The sequence below is a fragment of the Podarcis cretensis genome (genome assembly GCF_951804945.1).
Source record: "Podarcis cretensis genome assembly, chromosome: 3".
In the NCBI taxonomy this organism is placed as follows: Eukaryota; Metazoa; Chordata; class Lepidosauria; order Squamata; family Lacertidae; genus Podarcis; species Podarcis cretensis.
Window position 1 is genome coordinate 20329841 of NC_137172.1, and position 17977 is coordinate 20347817.

Consider the following 17977-nt stretch of genomic DNA (forward strand, 5'->3'; position numbering starts at 1 on the left):
TATGCCCTAATACAAGAGGAAAGTAAAATCTATTGAATGAAGGAAAGCTTTTTTTTCTGGGGGTTTGATCTTCTGCGGGCCATAATCAACGGCACTTTGTCACGGGGCGTCCTTTGAAAAGGAAGATTTAAAAAGAGCAATGGGGAAAGGCAGAGGTTTGTGGAAGGATGTGCATAATCAGCCTTGCTGTCAATTAAACCTTTCCACACATTGCATACCACGCTATTAAAAAGTTTCTGCATCAGTAGCTCTGCAGCCCCGTTTAGTTGTGAAAAATAGCTGCGCCAAACAAGCCCCCACATATTCTGAAAGCCAGTAATCAGCTTCGCATCAGAGTCAGCTATTTCGGGCATTTGTCAGTGGGCCAAACTAGGAATTTTAAAGTGATGCCTTAGCACAGATAGAATATTCACCCGAACTAGTACATTACCGCAAGCTTTGGGCTTACGAAAAAAGGGGACAGGAATACATGTAACTACAAATACCGCCTGTTAGTGCTACAATAAAAAGGAAGTGCTTCCTATATGATCCAAGCACAGGCAACGGTGCCATAAACCAAATGCAGAAGGGGCATGGCTTATTATTATTATTATTATTATTATTATTATTATTATTATATTTGTATACCGCCCTTCATCCCTAGATCTCAGGGCAGTTCACAACATAAAAATACAATTTAAGTATCACTTGCACAAATAGTGTTTCTTCTTTTGACCATAATCACTTAAGAAGGTTGGAGAGTGGATGGATCTACACATGGGGGGGGGCTATAAATAAGTCAGAAATTAAATCGTTATAACAATACTTTAAAAACCCACAACCCTATGTAAAAATGCTGTAGAAAGGTTTTGTGCTCTCTGACGTTATCCGGTGTTGCATGTTTAGAACACATTCAAATCACTGCATTTTGACTAATGTAGCTGAGCGCTACAACTATGTTGTACAACTATATTGTACAACTATGAGGTTTTCCTCATGGTTGGAGTTGTCTGAAACTTATTTATTTAGCGAAACTTCATAGTAACACCTTACCTATAAGGTCACATATCACTAGAGTGACATATGAATTTGCCAATTCTTAAACTTTGTACCCGGGACTATTTGAGATTCCTTTTCTGGTCCTTACAAGAACATAAGAAGACCCTGGGAGATCAGGCTGATGACCTATCTAGTCCAGCCTTCTGTTCTTACAATGGCGCCAACCAGATGCCTGTGACAAATCCACAAGCAGGGCCCAAGCACAAGAACCCTCTGCGAGCGTGGTGACCATGTAGCTCAGAGGCAAGGGCACATGCCTTAGATGCAGAAAGTCCCCCGTTCAGCCCCTGACATCTCCAGCTAAAAAAGGATCACTGGTGGGGAGACTTGTGTCTCTAGGACCCTGGAGAGCAGCTGCCCGTCAGAAGACACAATGCTAGGCTAGATGAACACACAGTCTGAGCTGCATGCAGGGACGCTCACAGGAGAACCCGTTTAGAAAAAACACAAATATGCATATATTTCAGGAATACGTCACTGGACTGCTTCCAAAATTATATTCCATACTCACAGGGTGACCTTTCAAAGCAATTATGCGAGTGCTCTACATACAGAAACGTTATGATGCAGAGATGGTAGCTTGGCAGAATCACCATATGGTGCCTCCAGCTTGGAGCAGAGTTGCAAATTCTAACCGACGGCAGACAAAAATGAAAAATCCTTCCCGGGCCCCCCAAGGCAGGTAAGAAGGAAGCCAGCAAGGCAGACCACCGAGCACCCTCTAGCACCTTCAAAATATGATTCTACAATCATCCTGTGAGTCTATGACCATCACCAAATCCTGTGGTAGCAAACTCTGTAGTTTAACCATGCGCTCGGTTGTCTGATTCAACACACGGAGGGGGGCGGTGACGTAAGCCGAATGAGCTCATTCAGAGCACAGAACTAAAGGGCACTGTGACATAAGAGTGAGTGAAGTGATGATTGACAGCGTGGAAGTGGGATGGGATGTTGGGTGGAGTGAGAAAGAGTGACAGGCAGAGAACCACGGGTGGCAACGTGACATTTGGAGCTGTGAGGAAATGGGCTGTGAGGGGAAACAGATGAGAGAGGTAACGGGAACAGACGTACAGGAGTTAAGTTATCTCGGGATAGCATCAGAATTATGAGTTGCTCTGTATAAAACCTCTTTCATATTAGAGAGCTTTGAAACTCAGCTCTGGAATAAATAACAATATTGAAGCTGTTCACATGATTCACTGGAGATTACCCTCTGCTCTGAAATTGATAAGCATTGATCAATTATAACCAAACACATAAGTTCTTAGAAGAGGGTGTTCTCACCAGGGTAGACTCAGGCTATTTTATTGTCCCCTTCCTAGCCACCAACCTGCACCCTACATCTTGTTTGCACTAGGCATGTGTGGCACCCGGGGGGGGGGGTTGTTTCCTCCTCCAACATTTCCCTCCCCTACCCAACAAAAACCAGCCTCCTTTCCCCTGTTCTACAGAAGTGAAGTAAAAGCATTTGTTGTAGTTCCTTGGGTGGAATGAGGGAGCGGAGCTGCAGCTGAACTTTCTTTAAAATAGCATCTACTCCTATTTTAGCATCTTAAAAAGCAGAGACATCACCTTGCCAACAAAGGTCCGTATAGTTAAAGCCATGGTTTTCCCAGTAGTGATGTATGGAAGTGAGAGCTGGACCATAAAGAAGGCTGATCACCGAAGAATTGATGCTTTTGAATTATGGTGTTGGAGGAGACTCTTGAGAGTCCCATGGACTGCAAGAAGATCAAACGTATCCATTCTTAAGGAAATCAGCCCTGAGTGCTCACTGGAAGGACAGATCATGAAATTGAGGCTCCAATACTTTGGCCACCTCATGAGAAGAGAAGACTCCCTGGAAAAGACCCTGATGTTGGGAAAAATGGAGGGCACAAGGAGAAGGGGACAACAGGGGATGAGATGGTTGGACAGTGTTCTCGAAGCTACAAACATGAGCCTGACCAAACTGTGGGAGACAGTGGAAGACAGGAGTGCCTGCCGTGCTCTGGTCCATGGGGTCACAAAGAGTCGGACATGACTAAACAACAACACTCCTATTTAAAAAAAAAACAAAGACCAGCAAATAGGGACTGCAACAATTTTGCAGGGAGAATTTTGCCTGTTCAGGGTTTCAACCATTTTCTTCTCTTCCAGAACACTCTGTTCCACACACACACACACACACACACACCTCTTGTTTTAAACACTTATTCATATACCAAGTCAGCCAGCATTCAGTGCACACTGAGCGTGCTCAGTCCTCATAGGTCTGTCTCTGCTTTATGCACACCTTTAGGGTCTCCCCTCAACCTGAAATATTTTTTTGTATTTCTGCAAAGCATAGAACTGTAGAGATGGAAGGGACCCCAACGGTCATCTAGTCCTAGCATCATCCCTGACCGCTGGTCCTGCTAGCTAGGGATGATGGGCCTGTAGTCCAAAAAACAGCCAGAGACTTAACTTTGGGAAACCCTGCCTTAGAGGAAAGGTGGGGTACAAAAGCTATTTTCAAAAATCCACAGAGGAACCCCCTGTGCAGCTGTCTCAGAACTCCTGCACGTCACATAGGCTTCTAGGGGATGGACCAAGGCACGAAGGCCAGCCCAAGATGCATGGCACCTCAGAGTGGTTAGACTATTTTGGCACCTGAGCCATAAGAAGCCTCATACTGTGTTAGATCATTGGGCCATCGGACTGGAAATGGTTCAGACAGAGGTCTTTCTCAGCCCAAACCTGTTACTTCTTCACACAGTTTGTATTTAAATGATGAAATTCGCTGTCACAAGGTACAGTCTCAGCATTCAAGTTGGTCATCCTCCTCTTTTAAGGCCATCGCTGCATCTTAGTGAAAGCAAATTCCACAGTTCAGCTTAGGCGCTGTGTGGAGAAGTACTTTATTTTGTCTGTTCTGAATCTCTCAACATTCCACATGGGATGACCACAGGTTCTAGAATTCTCCACACTGTGCATAATCTATCATGCCCCTCACCTGTTACATGCCCAAATGTTGTAAACTTCAGCCTTAGTGAAAAATCCTGTTAAATTTGCTTTGTAGGGCACTGCAGATTCACTTGATTTTATTGCGTATTCTGCTGTTCAAAACTGCTTGTTTTTAAAGTTGTATTTCCTTATTATTTTGTATTACATTGGTTTTAGGTAAGCCACCTTGTGTATTTGTTGTTAAAAAAAAACCCCAAGGTATAAATCAATAAATCATCAGCACCGTAGCTGTATCTCTGTAGCCCAGAGATCTGTTGTTTGTCAACTGGTCCACTCTGGGCGGTTATAAAATAAGGTTCATATAACACAGTGAAGAAAACACTTTTTTTTTTTAATTAAAAAAAAATTAAGCCTGTTTTGCAAAAGAAAGGAAGGGGGGAGGATGATATTGTTCCTATGCCACGTTAAGGGTGACTCACAGTTTTCTATTAAATTTCTCAGACTCCTCGCTGAACGTTTGCTTAATCTGTCATCATCGAGCGATGCTTCAAAAAACAAAAACAAGTGGCAGCTCTCTCTCTCTGTGCTGTATTAAAAGACAACTGCTGCTTTCTTCCCCACTGAACAGGCAAGATTTTGTGAAGAGGAAGCCAGTGTGCAGATCTTAAAAGAAACCCGGAAATGCCATCCTGAAAATATCAAGTATTATCCTAATGATTATTGCATGCTTTCATTATTACCGTTCTTTATAAGTATTCGTGTCTGGCTTACCATGGATTCACTGATAAGGAGGAGGAGGAGTGCCTCTTCGACGTTGTCATGGGGGCTGTAGATGCTGAAAGACAAACAAACCTGTTGTTTTAATATAAGCAACATCAGCAGCTCGCTCATGGGACACTCTTGTTAACACCACCACAGGACTAGTAACTTGAAGCATCTCATGCATGATTCATACGTTATATAACCGCTTCTTCAGGCCAGGATGACTAAAAGCGGCAGGGTGTATCCTAGGAGAAAGCTCAGCCCTGACTCAAGCGAGGCAAAGCTGTTTAGTTAGACAAAACTTCTGCACATGAAGCAATTTCTCTCCTGGGCAAAAAAACAAACAAAAAAAAAACTCCAGATGACAAGTTAAGTTTTCACAGATGGAATATTAAGAAAATGGTAATAAAACACAGATTGTACGGGGCCCACAGAGACCCACAACCAAAGACCTGCCTGTGGTTTTGAGCTGTTATCTGAAATCCAGCACAAACCTCCTTAGCTCTTTGCCATTTCTCCAAGACCTTCATTCCCTAATGCCCTTCTCCCAACCCTCCAACTTCAGACCCTGAGAGCTAACACATATCCCTTCCTGTTACTAGATTTTTTCCTCCTCTAGCCAAACTGATCTTCTGCTTCCCTCATGGTGCCAGGACCTCAATACCTCAAGGACCACTCTTTCCATATGAATCTACCCAGACCCTGACATAGTCTTCTGAGGCTCTTGCTCGTGTGCCTCCTCCTCGAGGTCCAGAGGGTGGCAACACGAGAACGGGCCTTCTCTGCAGTGGCTCCCTGTCTGTGAAATGCTCTCCCCAGGGAAGTTCACCTGGCACCTTCATTACACACCTTTAAGCACCAGGCAAAAACTTTCTTTTTTAACCAGGCCTTTGGTTGATCCGTTTGACATCCTATACCCTTTTAAAATGTGGCTCTTTTGGGGAAGTGGTTGTTGTTTTTTTTCTGATTATATATGTTGCAGTCTTTTCTGTGAGCCTCCCTGAGACCTCCGGGTACAGTGGACGCTCGGGTTGCGAACGTGATCTGTATGGCAGGCACATTTGCAACCAGCAACGTTCGCAACCCGCAGCGCCGTGTCTGCGCACGTGCGGGTCACAATTCGGTGCATCTGCGCATGCACAAAGCGTGATTTAGTGGTTCTGCACATGCGCAAGCGCCGAAACCTGGAAGTAACCCGTTCCAAAACTTCCGGGTTCGGCACAGTGCACAACCCAAAAACGCACAACCTGAAGCCTCTATAATCCGAGGTATGACTGTATAGGGCGGTAAAGGTAAAGGGACCCCTGACCATTAGGTCCAGTCATGAACGACTCTGGGGTTGCGGCGCTCATCTCGCTTTATTGGCCGAGGGAGCTGGCGTAGAGCTTCCGGGTCATGTGGCCTGCATGACTAAGCCGCTTCTGGCGAACCAGAGCAGTGCACGGAAACGCCATTTACCTTCCCGCCGGAGCGGTACCTATTTATCTACTTGCACTATGACATGCTTTCGAACTGCTAGGTTGGCAGGAGCAGGGACAGAACAACGGGAGCTCACCCCGTCGCAGGGATTCGAGCCGCCGACCTTCTGATCAGCAAGTCCTAGGCTCTGTGGTTTAACCCACAGCGCCACCCGCGTCCCTTATATTTTTTGTTAGTAGTTGTCAATTCACTAGCTCACCTGCAAACTATATTCAGCACATTTCATGATACGTGCTGTTCATAGTAGGGGGAAACTATATACCTAGAACGGGGGGGACGGACCCGTTTTCCCTCAAGGGCTACATTCCTTCAGGAGTAACGTGGGGGCTTTCGAACTGCTAGGTTGGCAGGAGCAGGGACCGAGCAACGGGAGCTCACCCCGTCGTGGGGATTCGAACCGCCGACCTTCTGATCGGCAAGCCCTCGGCTCTGTGGTTTAACCCACAGTGCCACCTGCGTCCCTCAAATAATAACACTAGAGTATCAGAAATCTGTGAGGGATTCTTGCCCACTTCACCTGTTACTCCCATGGAGTAGGAGCCTGGGGAAGGAGGCTGTGGGGGCCAATGCATTGAGTCCAATTCCCACCATTGCTCCTCCTGTCTTTGCCATGAACATGTTCACCATAATGTCTGCAGCAGGGAGGGTATTCCTGCATGTATAGGCTTTTGGAACAATACAGAAACTGGGCCAAAAGGTTATCCATATGGCACAGGGAGCCTCCGTTCATAGAGAAGTTTATACTGCAACTCCCTCTCACCTCCTGCCACTGCCCAACTATGACAAACATGGTGTTGGGACCGCTGACAGCTGAGGGAGGACACATGTGACTTGGGGGTGGAGCTAAGGGCCCAGCTCCACAGCTCTTGTCATCACATGACTCAGGTGTGAAGAGGGCTTCTTTCTTCTTCAGTAAGTGAACTGAAACCTCCAGGGCATTGCAACCAATGCAGCCAACAACTGGGAGGGTTTTACAAGCAGCATACAACCAAACAGTACTACCCAGCCGTTGCTAAGTGTCTTGACTGCCTGCCCTTTCATGTTATTTTATCTGGCCCTGGATGTAACAGCCCCAAAGAACTCTATACGCACTTATCTCCGGTGTGTAGCTGCAGTCTTCGGCGAAGGGTAGTGCAGATGTACAAATTATCCTCTTTGTTCATGAACTCGGGGAGAGGATCAGATAAGGGGCTCCAGTAACAATCTTCGCTCAGGGAGTGCAGGAGCAGCTCTGCCAACTGCTTGGCAGCCGTCTGGAGAAGAATGGACAGAAAAGGAGGGAAACGTGTTTTTTTTAAAGCCCACAGTGACACCTATTTGCCTACCAGGTTGATGATTCAACTTGCTACGAGCCAGTACACATGATACGTCGGATCTGCATCGGGTTGCTTTTTTAACTTGGTCAGGACGGCCACACACGACTCACCTTTCCAGTTGTCTCAAATACACAGAGAAATGCTTTGCTTTGGGTATGGCTTTGGTTCTTAGGATTCTCAGCTCCAGAGGTATATATGGGTAACATTTGTGAATGAGTTATTCCGCCTGGCCTTTGGCTTGGAATCAACTTGATCCCCTCCACCTCTTTCCTTTTCCCTTTCTCTTTCTGTGATGGAACTCCAATTTGGGGACTTCCCTGGCTTTTTTCTGGCCCATGTAGGACCAGTCTGGATAGCTGGCCTTGGTGAAGACTTGACGTTCTCATCCCCCAAAAAGTTTTTGACTTGAGTTCCTACTGAAATGAGGCTGCATTTTTAATGTTTTAATGTCGTATTTTAATCTTGTTTTTAAATTGTATTTCAATCAATTGTTTTTATACCTGGTGTCAGCTGCCCTGAGCCCGGTCTTTGCTGGGGAGGGCGGGATATAAATAAAATTTATTATTATTATTATTATTATTATTATTATTATTATTCTAAACGATTTTAAGTGGGACCCATGACACAACTCACAATGTGGAACACCAGTTAGGAAACAGAGAGGACCGGGTTCAACTAACTCAGGCTATTTTTCCAACCAGCACACAATTGTCTACTCCAACAGACAGAACCACTCCTGTGTCTCAACCAGGAGTCTTTCTCAACAACTGATACCTTCTCCTTTTCCTTTCCTTAAACTGCAGGTTCTAGGGATTGAAGCTGGGGCTTTGGGGATGAAAAGCATGTGTTCTACACTGAACTGCGAACCCTTCCCCTATTTAGTGTCACACCGCAAGAGTCATCTAATCCAAACCCCCCCCCCGGCAATGCAGGAATGTTTTGCCCAACATGGGGCTTGAACCCACAATCCTGAGATTAAGAGTCTCATGCTCCACCAACTGAGCCACTACCCTGTGATGGGTAAAGTATGGTTTGCATCGTTCTTTGGGGGAAGCCACAGTAAATAAAGCCACTTTCTTTGAGAGAGTGTCTGCGTGTGTTTGTGAGTGTGTTTACTGCACGTTTCACTAGCAGTTTCAATTACTTTCACTTTTGTTATGAATAAAACCAGACAAATTGGAATAGCCCAAGTCTTTGATTTATATTATAACAGTCTTTGGCAAAAGAAAAAAAGAAAAGGGGGGGAGTATTATTATTGCTTAGAATACAGTGCAAGTAAAAGGCATTCACAGATTGCCATGTAGTACTCTAAATTAATTTAATTGCATGCCTTGTCATGTTAATCCTATCTAAAAAGTGTTTTTTGTCATTGATGCTGTTAAAAATATTTTGAAACCAAATTAAAGGTAAAGGTAAAGGTACCCCTGCCCGTACGGGCCAGTCTTGACAGACTCTAGGGTTGTGCGCTCATCTCACTCTATAGGCCGGGAGCCAGCGCTGTCCGCAGACACTTCCGGGTCAAGTGGCCAGTGTGACAAGCTGCATCTGGCAAGCCAGCGCAGCACACGGAACTCCGTTTACCTTCCCGCTGGTAAGCGGTCCCTATTTATCTACTTGCACCCAGGGGTGCTTTCGAAACTGCTAGGTTGGCAGGCGCTGGGACTGAACGACGGGAGCGCACCCCGCCGCAGGGATTCGAACCGCCGACCATGCAATTGGCAAGTCCTAGGCGCTGAGGTTTTACCCACAGCACCACCCACATCCCTCTTGAAACCGAATTAGCAATACAGTATTAAAACCGAAGTCTTCACCCTTCGAGACAGGCCAGTAATTTAGAAGCAATTACAATTACACAATTTGAAGAAGTGGCTATTCAAACATCATGATAAACCACGAATTTGAGATGTTGGGAACAAGCCGCACTCAGCACTGGGCTCCCACCTTTCCCTGATCTTCCTTCATGGCTGGCAGGGAAGCTTTCATTCCCATTTTTGATTAACCACAGTTTAGCGTTACATCCAAACCCTACACTGTGGTTAATCGTAGAACGCCGAGTTGGAATCGACCTCCAACTTCGTCTAACCCCCTGCATCAGCTTAAACCATGGAACGAATTATAGTTTCTTCCTATTTGTAGTTTGAAGTTAGCTTGGTTTTTGGTTTTATTAAAGCTATAGTGAAAATCATCCACCATTTGTCACTGGATGAAATGATAGGATGTGGTTTATTTATAAAGGCTTCTGAACATCTCTCAGAGGCAATGGAGGAAGACAGGGGGGACTAGAGTGTCTATGTGTGCATTGTAATTCAGCTAAGATCTGGTATTGGTGGTCCTGCCATTCCTTAGACTGGGAGCAAGTGGTGGTAGAAGCCCTTTAAGCTTCAGAATCAGCTTCCTAGTACTTTATTCGGGGTTTTAAAGATTATGTAGTTGGCTAATGACAACACTCACATACCTATATACTAGACAAGCATATATGGAATTATAGTTGTTTGCATATATAGTGACATAATATACCTTTCATTTTTGTTCTATATTTCTTTATATTACTACATTATACTTTATATTTCTACACCTTATATTTCTGCATTATTTCGTTCGGTTTAAATACCCTCAATAATTTTTTTTAAAGATTAGCTTTCTTTTATTATTACTGTTTATTGTTCTAATGCAGATTCTTGATTTTATCCAGTACCCCATAGTTTTATTGCAGCGTGATTTTCCTTGTGTTGTTAATTTTGTTTCTGTGTACCTCGCTTTTCAAGAGTAATAATAATAAAACAGGCTCTAGGTTTCATTACTTAAACTACTGTAGGCTGTTGTCAGGCTGATTCATAATGCAGAACAAATACCGCCTATTTGCAGTGCAGTTGGATGCTGCTGAAAGTAGGTGAGGCCATCACCCTGAGAGACTAGGAACCACGGGGACTTAAATTCCCATGTTGCCCAACTTTCCTGGGCATTGCAGCACATGTCCACAGCAGCATCCCAGCTTCTGCAAACCACGGGAACTATATTTTCCATGACTCCTGGCATCGCTTAATGCTGACCCAAAGTACAGGGACCCCTAGTGTGGTAGTTTCTTGGAGCGCTCCTCTCTGTCCCCAACCCACCTCAATAAGTTTGGGGAAACGGATCCATTTCAGAATCATTTCCAAAACGGATCCATTTCAGAATCAAAGTCCATCCTCCCCTACCTTCCTCCCACATGCCCACATACACCTTTCTGCCTATTACAGTGGTACCTCGGGTTACATACACTTCAGGTTACAGACGCTTCAGGTTACAGACTCCGCTAACCCAAAAATAGTACCTCAGATTAAGAACTTTGCTTCAGGATGAGAACAGAAATTGTGCTCCGGCGGCGCGGCAGCAGCGGGAGGCCCGTGTTAAGTTGTGGGTGAACATATCAGACGACACAGCGATTCTTCAAACAGCTCTTGTTTATGCACAGGCCAGGACAGAACTGGACTGAAGGGTTCAGTCAGCCTGCTTATATAGAGCTCCAGTACAATGTTACTGTAAAAACTTTCTAAAACTATCCAATCACTGAACGTCACTTTCGATCCCTTATTTGCATAACTATCTACAGTATCCCCCTGCTGGCCCAGGGTGAGAACTTCAGTACATAACAGCCCCATTAGCTAAAGTGGTGCTTCAGGTTAAGAACAGTTTCAGGTTAAGAACAGACCTCCAGAACGAATTAAGTTCTTAACCCGAGGTACCACTGTACTGCATTTTCTTTTCACAAAATTGCAACATTCACAGAGCTCTTAGACAAAGCTGAAGAAAACAACTGAGCATTGGGCTGAGAAATGCCAATCATAAGCAACGTATTTTGTCACCGGATTTTGCAATTGTGCTCGTGTGGAAAAGAACCTAGTAAGCAAAACAGGCATGCAAAAGTCAGCCTAAAATCAGAACTTCTCTCTATGGGTGTTTCCCAATTCCAATTCCATCCAACCTTGTTATCCCATTAAACAATGCAAAAGGCTGGACTCACAGTCCATAGCAAGGAACAGTACTAAAGAACCCTAACTGTCTTTTCCCCCCTTCTCCTTTCCTCAAATTGCCATCTGCCAAAAGAAGGGCTCCCTCATCTCCTGATGAACTGGGCTTACCATTCTGAAGCTCTGGGTAGTCTTCGTTTCCATGGTCCGCAATAAGTCTCGGAGGTTTCGTATTCCTTTTACAATGTTGCTATGAGGAAGGAAACGGCAAGAAATGTAAATTAGGGCTGATTTGATTGTGAACTAACACGATGAAGAGAGAGAGGGAAAAACAGAACATCTCTGACATTTCAAAAAAAATACCCAATCATGCTCAGGTTGGGCTAATGGTAATAAAAAACAAATGAATGAGACCTTCAAAGGATAGCTCATCCCAGATGGTGGAATATGAGACGGTCTCTGATGAGTACAGGAGACATTTGGAAGCTTCTCCTGCATCCTGTTTTAAAGCTCTTTTGAAAGATAGCATCTTATTACTTTGTTCTTGGCATATAAGATTAGGTTTAGTGGTTCAAGCAGCAGTCTAGGAGTACAGACTTGGGCCCACACCTCCACTCACCCATAAAGGTCACTGGATGATCTTGGTTGGGCCAAGCTCAATGGCTTAAGTCTGTTCTACCTCACAGTGTTGCCACGATGGTGAAATGATGACAAAATGATGATAACTACTCTATTTCGAACTTAAAAATGGAAAGCATAATGCTGATAGTCAAAAAAAGAGGTGTAAAGACTCTCTGAAGGCAAATCTATAAAAAAAATGTAGCATGAACACCGACAACTGGGAAACACTGGCCTGCGAGTGCTCCAGTTGGAGAATAGCTTCTACCAAAGGTGCCATAGGCTTTGAAGACGCTCAAACTCAGGACGAAAGGGAGAAACGTTCTAAGAGGAAGGCACATTTGGCAAACCCTTACCGTGATCAACTCCCGTCTGGAAACCTATGTCCCCACTGTGGAAGGATGTGTGGATCCCGAATTGGCCTCCACAGTCACTTACGGACTCACTGTTTTAAAACTGTGCTCATGGAAGACAATCTTACTCGGCTGCGAGTGATTGCCAAAGAAGAAGAAAATAGAATGGGGGTGGGTATAACGTATGCTATAGACCAGGGCTTCCGAAACTTGGGTCTCCGGCTGTTTTTTTGGACTACAACTCCCATCATCCCTTGCTAGCAGGACCAGTGATCTGGGATGATGGGAACTGTAGTCCAAAAACAGGTGGAGACCCAAGTTTTGGAAATCATGCCATAGACATAAGAAGAGCTCCACAACCTCCAGTTGCTTAGAACTACAACTTCCATCATCCCTAACCATTGACTATGCTGGCTGGGGTTGATGGGAACTGTAGTCCAAAACATTTAAAGGGCACTGGGCTGGGGCAGGCTTCTATAGGTTGTGTAAAGGAACCTATAGACTTCCTTCTTCTTGAACGAAGAGTACTTTGCAGGCCTATTTTATGAACAGAAGCCTGAATGGATCGTTGTTTATGTTACAACGTACTAAAGAACATGTCCTCTGATGAAGCCCCTTCTTCCCAAATCTGATGGCTACTTAACATTTTATATTGCAGGACGTGTGCGTTCACTGCAGACCACCAGGTCTGAAGCACCTACATGCACTGAAAACAAATATATGTAGGAACATCAGCTGGTGATAGTAATTCAAGCACTGGTGTCTTCAAGATGGGATTACCACAGTGCACTTCGTATGAGAATGCACTTGACCGGGAAAGTGCAGAATGCTGCAGAGGGGTTTCTGACAGAAGCGAGACCCTGCCACCATATAACACCTCTGCTAACAGATCTGCACTGCCTGCTGATTTGCTGCCTTGCCAAGTTCAAGGTGTTGCTGTATTATATAAAGCCCTTATATAGGGGTGCGGGTGGTGCTGTGGTCTAAACCACTGAGCCGCTTGGGCGATTCGAATCCCCATGACGGAGTGAGCTCCCGTTGCTCCATCCCAGCTCCTGCCAACCTAGCAGTTCGAAAGCACACCAGTGCAAGTAGATAAATAGGTACCACTGCAGTAGGAAGGTGAACGGCGTTTCTGTGAGCTCTGGCTTCCGTCACTGTATCCCGTTGCACCAGAAGCGGTTTAGTGATGCTGGCCACATGACCCAGAAAGCTGTCTGTGGACAAACACCTGCTCCCTCAGCCTGAAAGCGAGATGAGCGCCGCAACCCCATAGTCGCCTTGGACTGGACTTAACCGTCCAGGGGTCCTTTACCTTTACATAGGCCCTTAACAGCTGTGGGACAGTTGATGTGGGATCTCCTTGCCGAAATATATGTCCCCTGGACCACTTTGATCTGTGGAACCAGCAGCTCCAGATGTTGCTGGACTAGCTCTCCCATTATCCCAGACCATTGGCTATTCTGGTAGGGCTGATTGGGGTTGGAGTCCACCAACACAGGTCCCTCCATCCTCAATATAGTTCCCAACTGTCAGGGACTCAGCGGGAGCGCAGGGAGGAGAGGAGATGGAGAGCGAGGGGGAGCAATCCGAGGGCAGCGTAGGAGAATATGACAGCAGCCCGATAGATTCCATGAGCCTCTCCAGCGAATCGGAAGATTCACAGAAGGGGGCGCCGATGGGCAGGGCAAGGGGCGACCCAAGGGGGACACCCCAGAAGCAAGGGGCCAGCGGGGACTCCCAGAGCAGCAGTTGGAAATCAGGACCAGCTTCCCCAAAAGAGCGTAGTGGGGGGGAGGAGTCCCAGGTGTCAGAGCCCACATATGCACCACCAGCGAGAGAAGATGAGTCAGGGGTGGCCACGCCTCCATCGGAGAGCGAGGGAACGGTCAAGAGGAAAGTTGCAGGCTGGGCGCGCGTGCCAAGTTCAAAGGTACAGGAGAGCGGCACAGAAGGTAGCCCGGATAGGGAACCAGGTCCTAAAGCCCGCCGGAAGGAGGGGCAAGAATCGTCAGGGTCAGCGTCAGAGGAGTCCAGGAAGGATGAGACCCTAGCGGGCAGGAGGGCCCAGAGGAGAAAGGAACTTAGGAAGAGGTGGAGCAAAGCGAGAGTCTTAAACTGGTGTGGTGGGGGAGGAGACTCAGACGGGACTTCGCCGGTCTAAGGTCGGGACGTAGAGCTGCACGCTGCGGCTTTAAAATGGAGACTGAATCTCAATAAAGACTTTTGTACATAACTACAGCCTAGCGTTGGTCCTCTGTGAGCTGGGACCTGGAGGCAGCTCTGACACCAACTCATTCGTCCGATTAGATAATAGTTTCCCAAACTTGGGTCTCCAGCTGTTGTTGGAGACCCAAGTTTGGGAAACCCTGGATTAGATGTTTAAACTCTGTGTCCATTTAATATATATTTTTTTAAGAATTGCTGTTGCTGTTTAATTAAATTTATATACTACCCTTCATCACAAGATCTCAGGGCAGTTCACAGAATAAAATACAAGACAAAAACACAAGCAAATGATCAAAACAAAACAACCAAACAAGAACCCAACCCCTTTCCCACAGACATATTTAATAGGTTAGAGAATATTAATCTGCCAGAGGCCTGGCTGAAGAGGAATGCTTTCGCCTGGTGCCTAAAATATATAATGAAGATACCAGGTGAATGTCCCTGGAATTCTATGTTCGTCCTTTGCATTACCTGGAATTTCTGCCATGGACTGGAAAGAAATGGTGGGAGCAGAGGGGAGAGAGATTGGTTTTCTGCTTCCCCCGATGGGTTAAACTAGATAGTTGATAAAACTCCCTCTAATTTTTATGATTTTGTGCTTCATTGTACTATGTTGTTAACCACCCTGGTTCTTATGGGAGGACAGCAGGGAAAATAATCATGATACATTAGCAGCCTGTCTCCTTGTAAGAACTCTACATTATTTAGAGCATTTTCCCAAATAATTCCACTTCTGGAAATAGAAACCACTCCGCTCGTATAATAATGACCAAGTGTCCCTCCCCTGTTCCAAAACGTCAAGAGTCTTGACTTATAAAGGGGTCTTCTTGTGCCCCCTTGCGGCAGAAAAAGAAATGTGTGCCACTCAAGCTATGTGACTTGTCTTCTCAGACTCCCACCCTTTGTGTTGAAAACCGAATTTTAAGGGAAATGATTCACATTCCGAGAGCAGAAACACGGCTCAGCTTTCTTATAGTTCCGGGACGTAGGCTGATGCTTCCGCTAATGGTTCACTCAGGCTTGCGATTAAATGACACCTAGTTCTGCAGTCCTATGAACACTGACTTGGGAGTAAGTTTGCACAGAACACAGGGTTGACGTAGATTTTAGGGGTTCCCAGAGGAACACCCCCAATCAGGCACAAGAGCACTGTGTATGTATGTGCCTGGGGCTATTTCTCACTAGGTAAGGTAAAGGTAAAGGACCCCTGGACGGTTAAGTCCAGTCAAAGGTATAAATAATAAATTATTATTATTATATCATTATTACATTTGTTATGTTTGCAAATTATGTATTTTTTCCATGTCGTAAGCTGCCTTGAGCGTGGTTTTAACTGAGATAATGGTAAAAATAAATAAATAAATACATACATACATACATACATACATACATAAATTTTATTATTTATACCCCGCCCATCTGGCTGGGTTTTCCCAGCCACTCTGGGTGGTTCAAAGGCAGAATAGTAAACACACAATAAGGCAACATACAAATGAAATTACGTGTGTATGTATTTTATGGAAGGAAAGCTGTGATACAAATGCAATAAACATATAATAAATAAACTAACAGCTGCACCGATGTGGCCAGGGGGTTCAGTCCTTGTCTTCTTGCATTTTATTTCTGATTAATTCCTTAAAAATTAATGTCTGTCTGAAAGGGAATTTAACAGAGTCCAGGTTTAATGGATAAGCAGGCTCTTGAGCTCCACCAAGGGTCAAGGGAATGGGATACTCCCTGCTCTCTGAATAGCCTTACTTCTGCTTGGGTTCAGAAGGAATATAAGCAAATGGGAGTTGCAGTCTACCTGAGAGTCTCTCGCATGTCTGGCCTACCCTGCCTGGCAGTTGTGGCAGCAAGGGAGGCAAAATCCTCCTTCCACTTCAGGACTGTCCAAGGGGATTCGTTTGAACACCCCTTCCATTTTGCAGCAATGTGTTGCACTGGTTCAGCGGTCCTGGCACCTTTTTCTGTCTGTGCTTTGCCTAGGACGGCATCAGAAGCCAGTTACATGAAACCACGCTCAGCATCAGTCATTCAAAATGGCAGAGAACCTGCAGCTACCTACCCTCTTTTCAAATGGGCCACATAAGCACTCTGCAGGGCTGCTTCCAGGAAGTAAGGCAGCTCAAAGTCCAACGTCGACGCTTGAGTGCCCTTTATGCCTCTCGGATGCGTGTTGCCGAAGCTCTGAGAGCGGGGGAAAAGAGGCGTCATTGTTTGCAGGTGAGCTGGAGCCGCCCTTTGGCTAAAACTGTGTCTTTATTTTTCATCCCGAAAGGACAGAGAAATTGGCTAACGTTTGGGAACCGAGACGAGGCAGAGACAAACTGAAAATTGCACTAAATCATCTGTGTTGTTTCGCTTGGCTATTTTTGCACTGTTTTCACAGGCAAGATGCCTGCATTTCTCAGAAAACCTCCGTATACTTCTGGCAATTTGCTGCAGAGCTTGGAACCCATCAAGCTAAGCAGCAGACTCACAAAAGATGTTTCTCTAGGGGCTCGAGAACCTCAATTTTTGGTGCCTGCCTAGAAAAGGAGGATTGCCAAGAACTTTGCAGGCTGAACTGCACAGCTGGTGGGCTTGTTCAGCTGAGTGCGCCCAGGCCTGGAATAACCATGTAACATCTCTATGACTCATAGGAGCGAAGCATCTACCTACAGTGGTGCCTCGGGTTACATATGCTTCAGGTTACATACACTTTAGGTTACAGACTCCGCTAACCCAGAAATAGTGCTTCAGGTTAAGAACTTTGCTTCAGGATGAGAACAGAAATTGTGCTCTGGCGGCGCAGCGGCAGCAGGAGGCCCCATTAGCTAAAGTGGTGCTTCAGGTTCAGAACAGTTTCAGGTTAAGAACGGACCTCCGAAACGAATTAAGTACTTAACCTGAGGTACCACTGTAGTATGTACTGTATAATGCCACACACGCACACAGAAATCATTAAAATGTGTTAAAATAGATACTTTACAATGAACAAATATATTTAAAACAAGAAGGTATTTAAATGTAAATAATTCATTGCACACACAGGAAATGTATCACCGAAAAAAATGAAAACACCAATTTACGTAAATTTTGCATATGCAGATCTTCACGTAGGTACAAATTTAGAAATAACTATAATTTCTAAATAACTCACAGTTAGAAATAACTATAAGTGGAAATACAGCACATAGGTATAGATGCAAAATTAGAAATCATTACAGTGGTACCTTGGTTCCTGAATGGCTGGGTTCCTGAACAAATTGGCTCCCGAACGTCGCAAATCCAGAAGTAAGTGTTCCGCTTTGTGAACTTTTTT

At 45.2% G+C, this 17977-nt stretch overlaps 1 protein-coding gene across 1 annotated transcript in view; it reads right to left on the minus strand.

Annotated features, from left to right (window-relative positions):
• The window catches only part of TTC7A (tetratricopeptide repeat domain 7A), a 191029-nt gene that overhangs the window by 153446 nt on the left and 19606 nt on the right, over positions 1-17977 (minus strand). Inside the window, exons 5-8 of the mRNA XM_079968587.1 lie at positions 16739-16860; positions 11642-11720; positions 7297-7457; positions 4735-4798 (exon numbers count right to left, since the gene is read on the minus strand). Of these exons, the coding sequence (XP_079824713.1) occupies positions 4735-4798; positions 7297-7457; positions 11642-11720; positions 16739-16860 (426 nt within the window). The remainder of the gene's footprint in view (positions 1-4734; positions 4799-7296; positions 7458-11641; positions 11721-16738; positions 16861-17977) is intronic.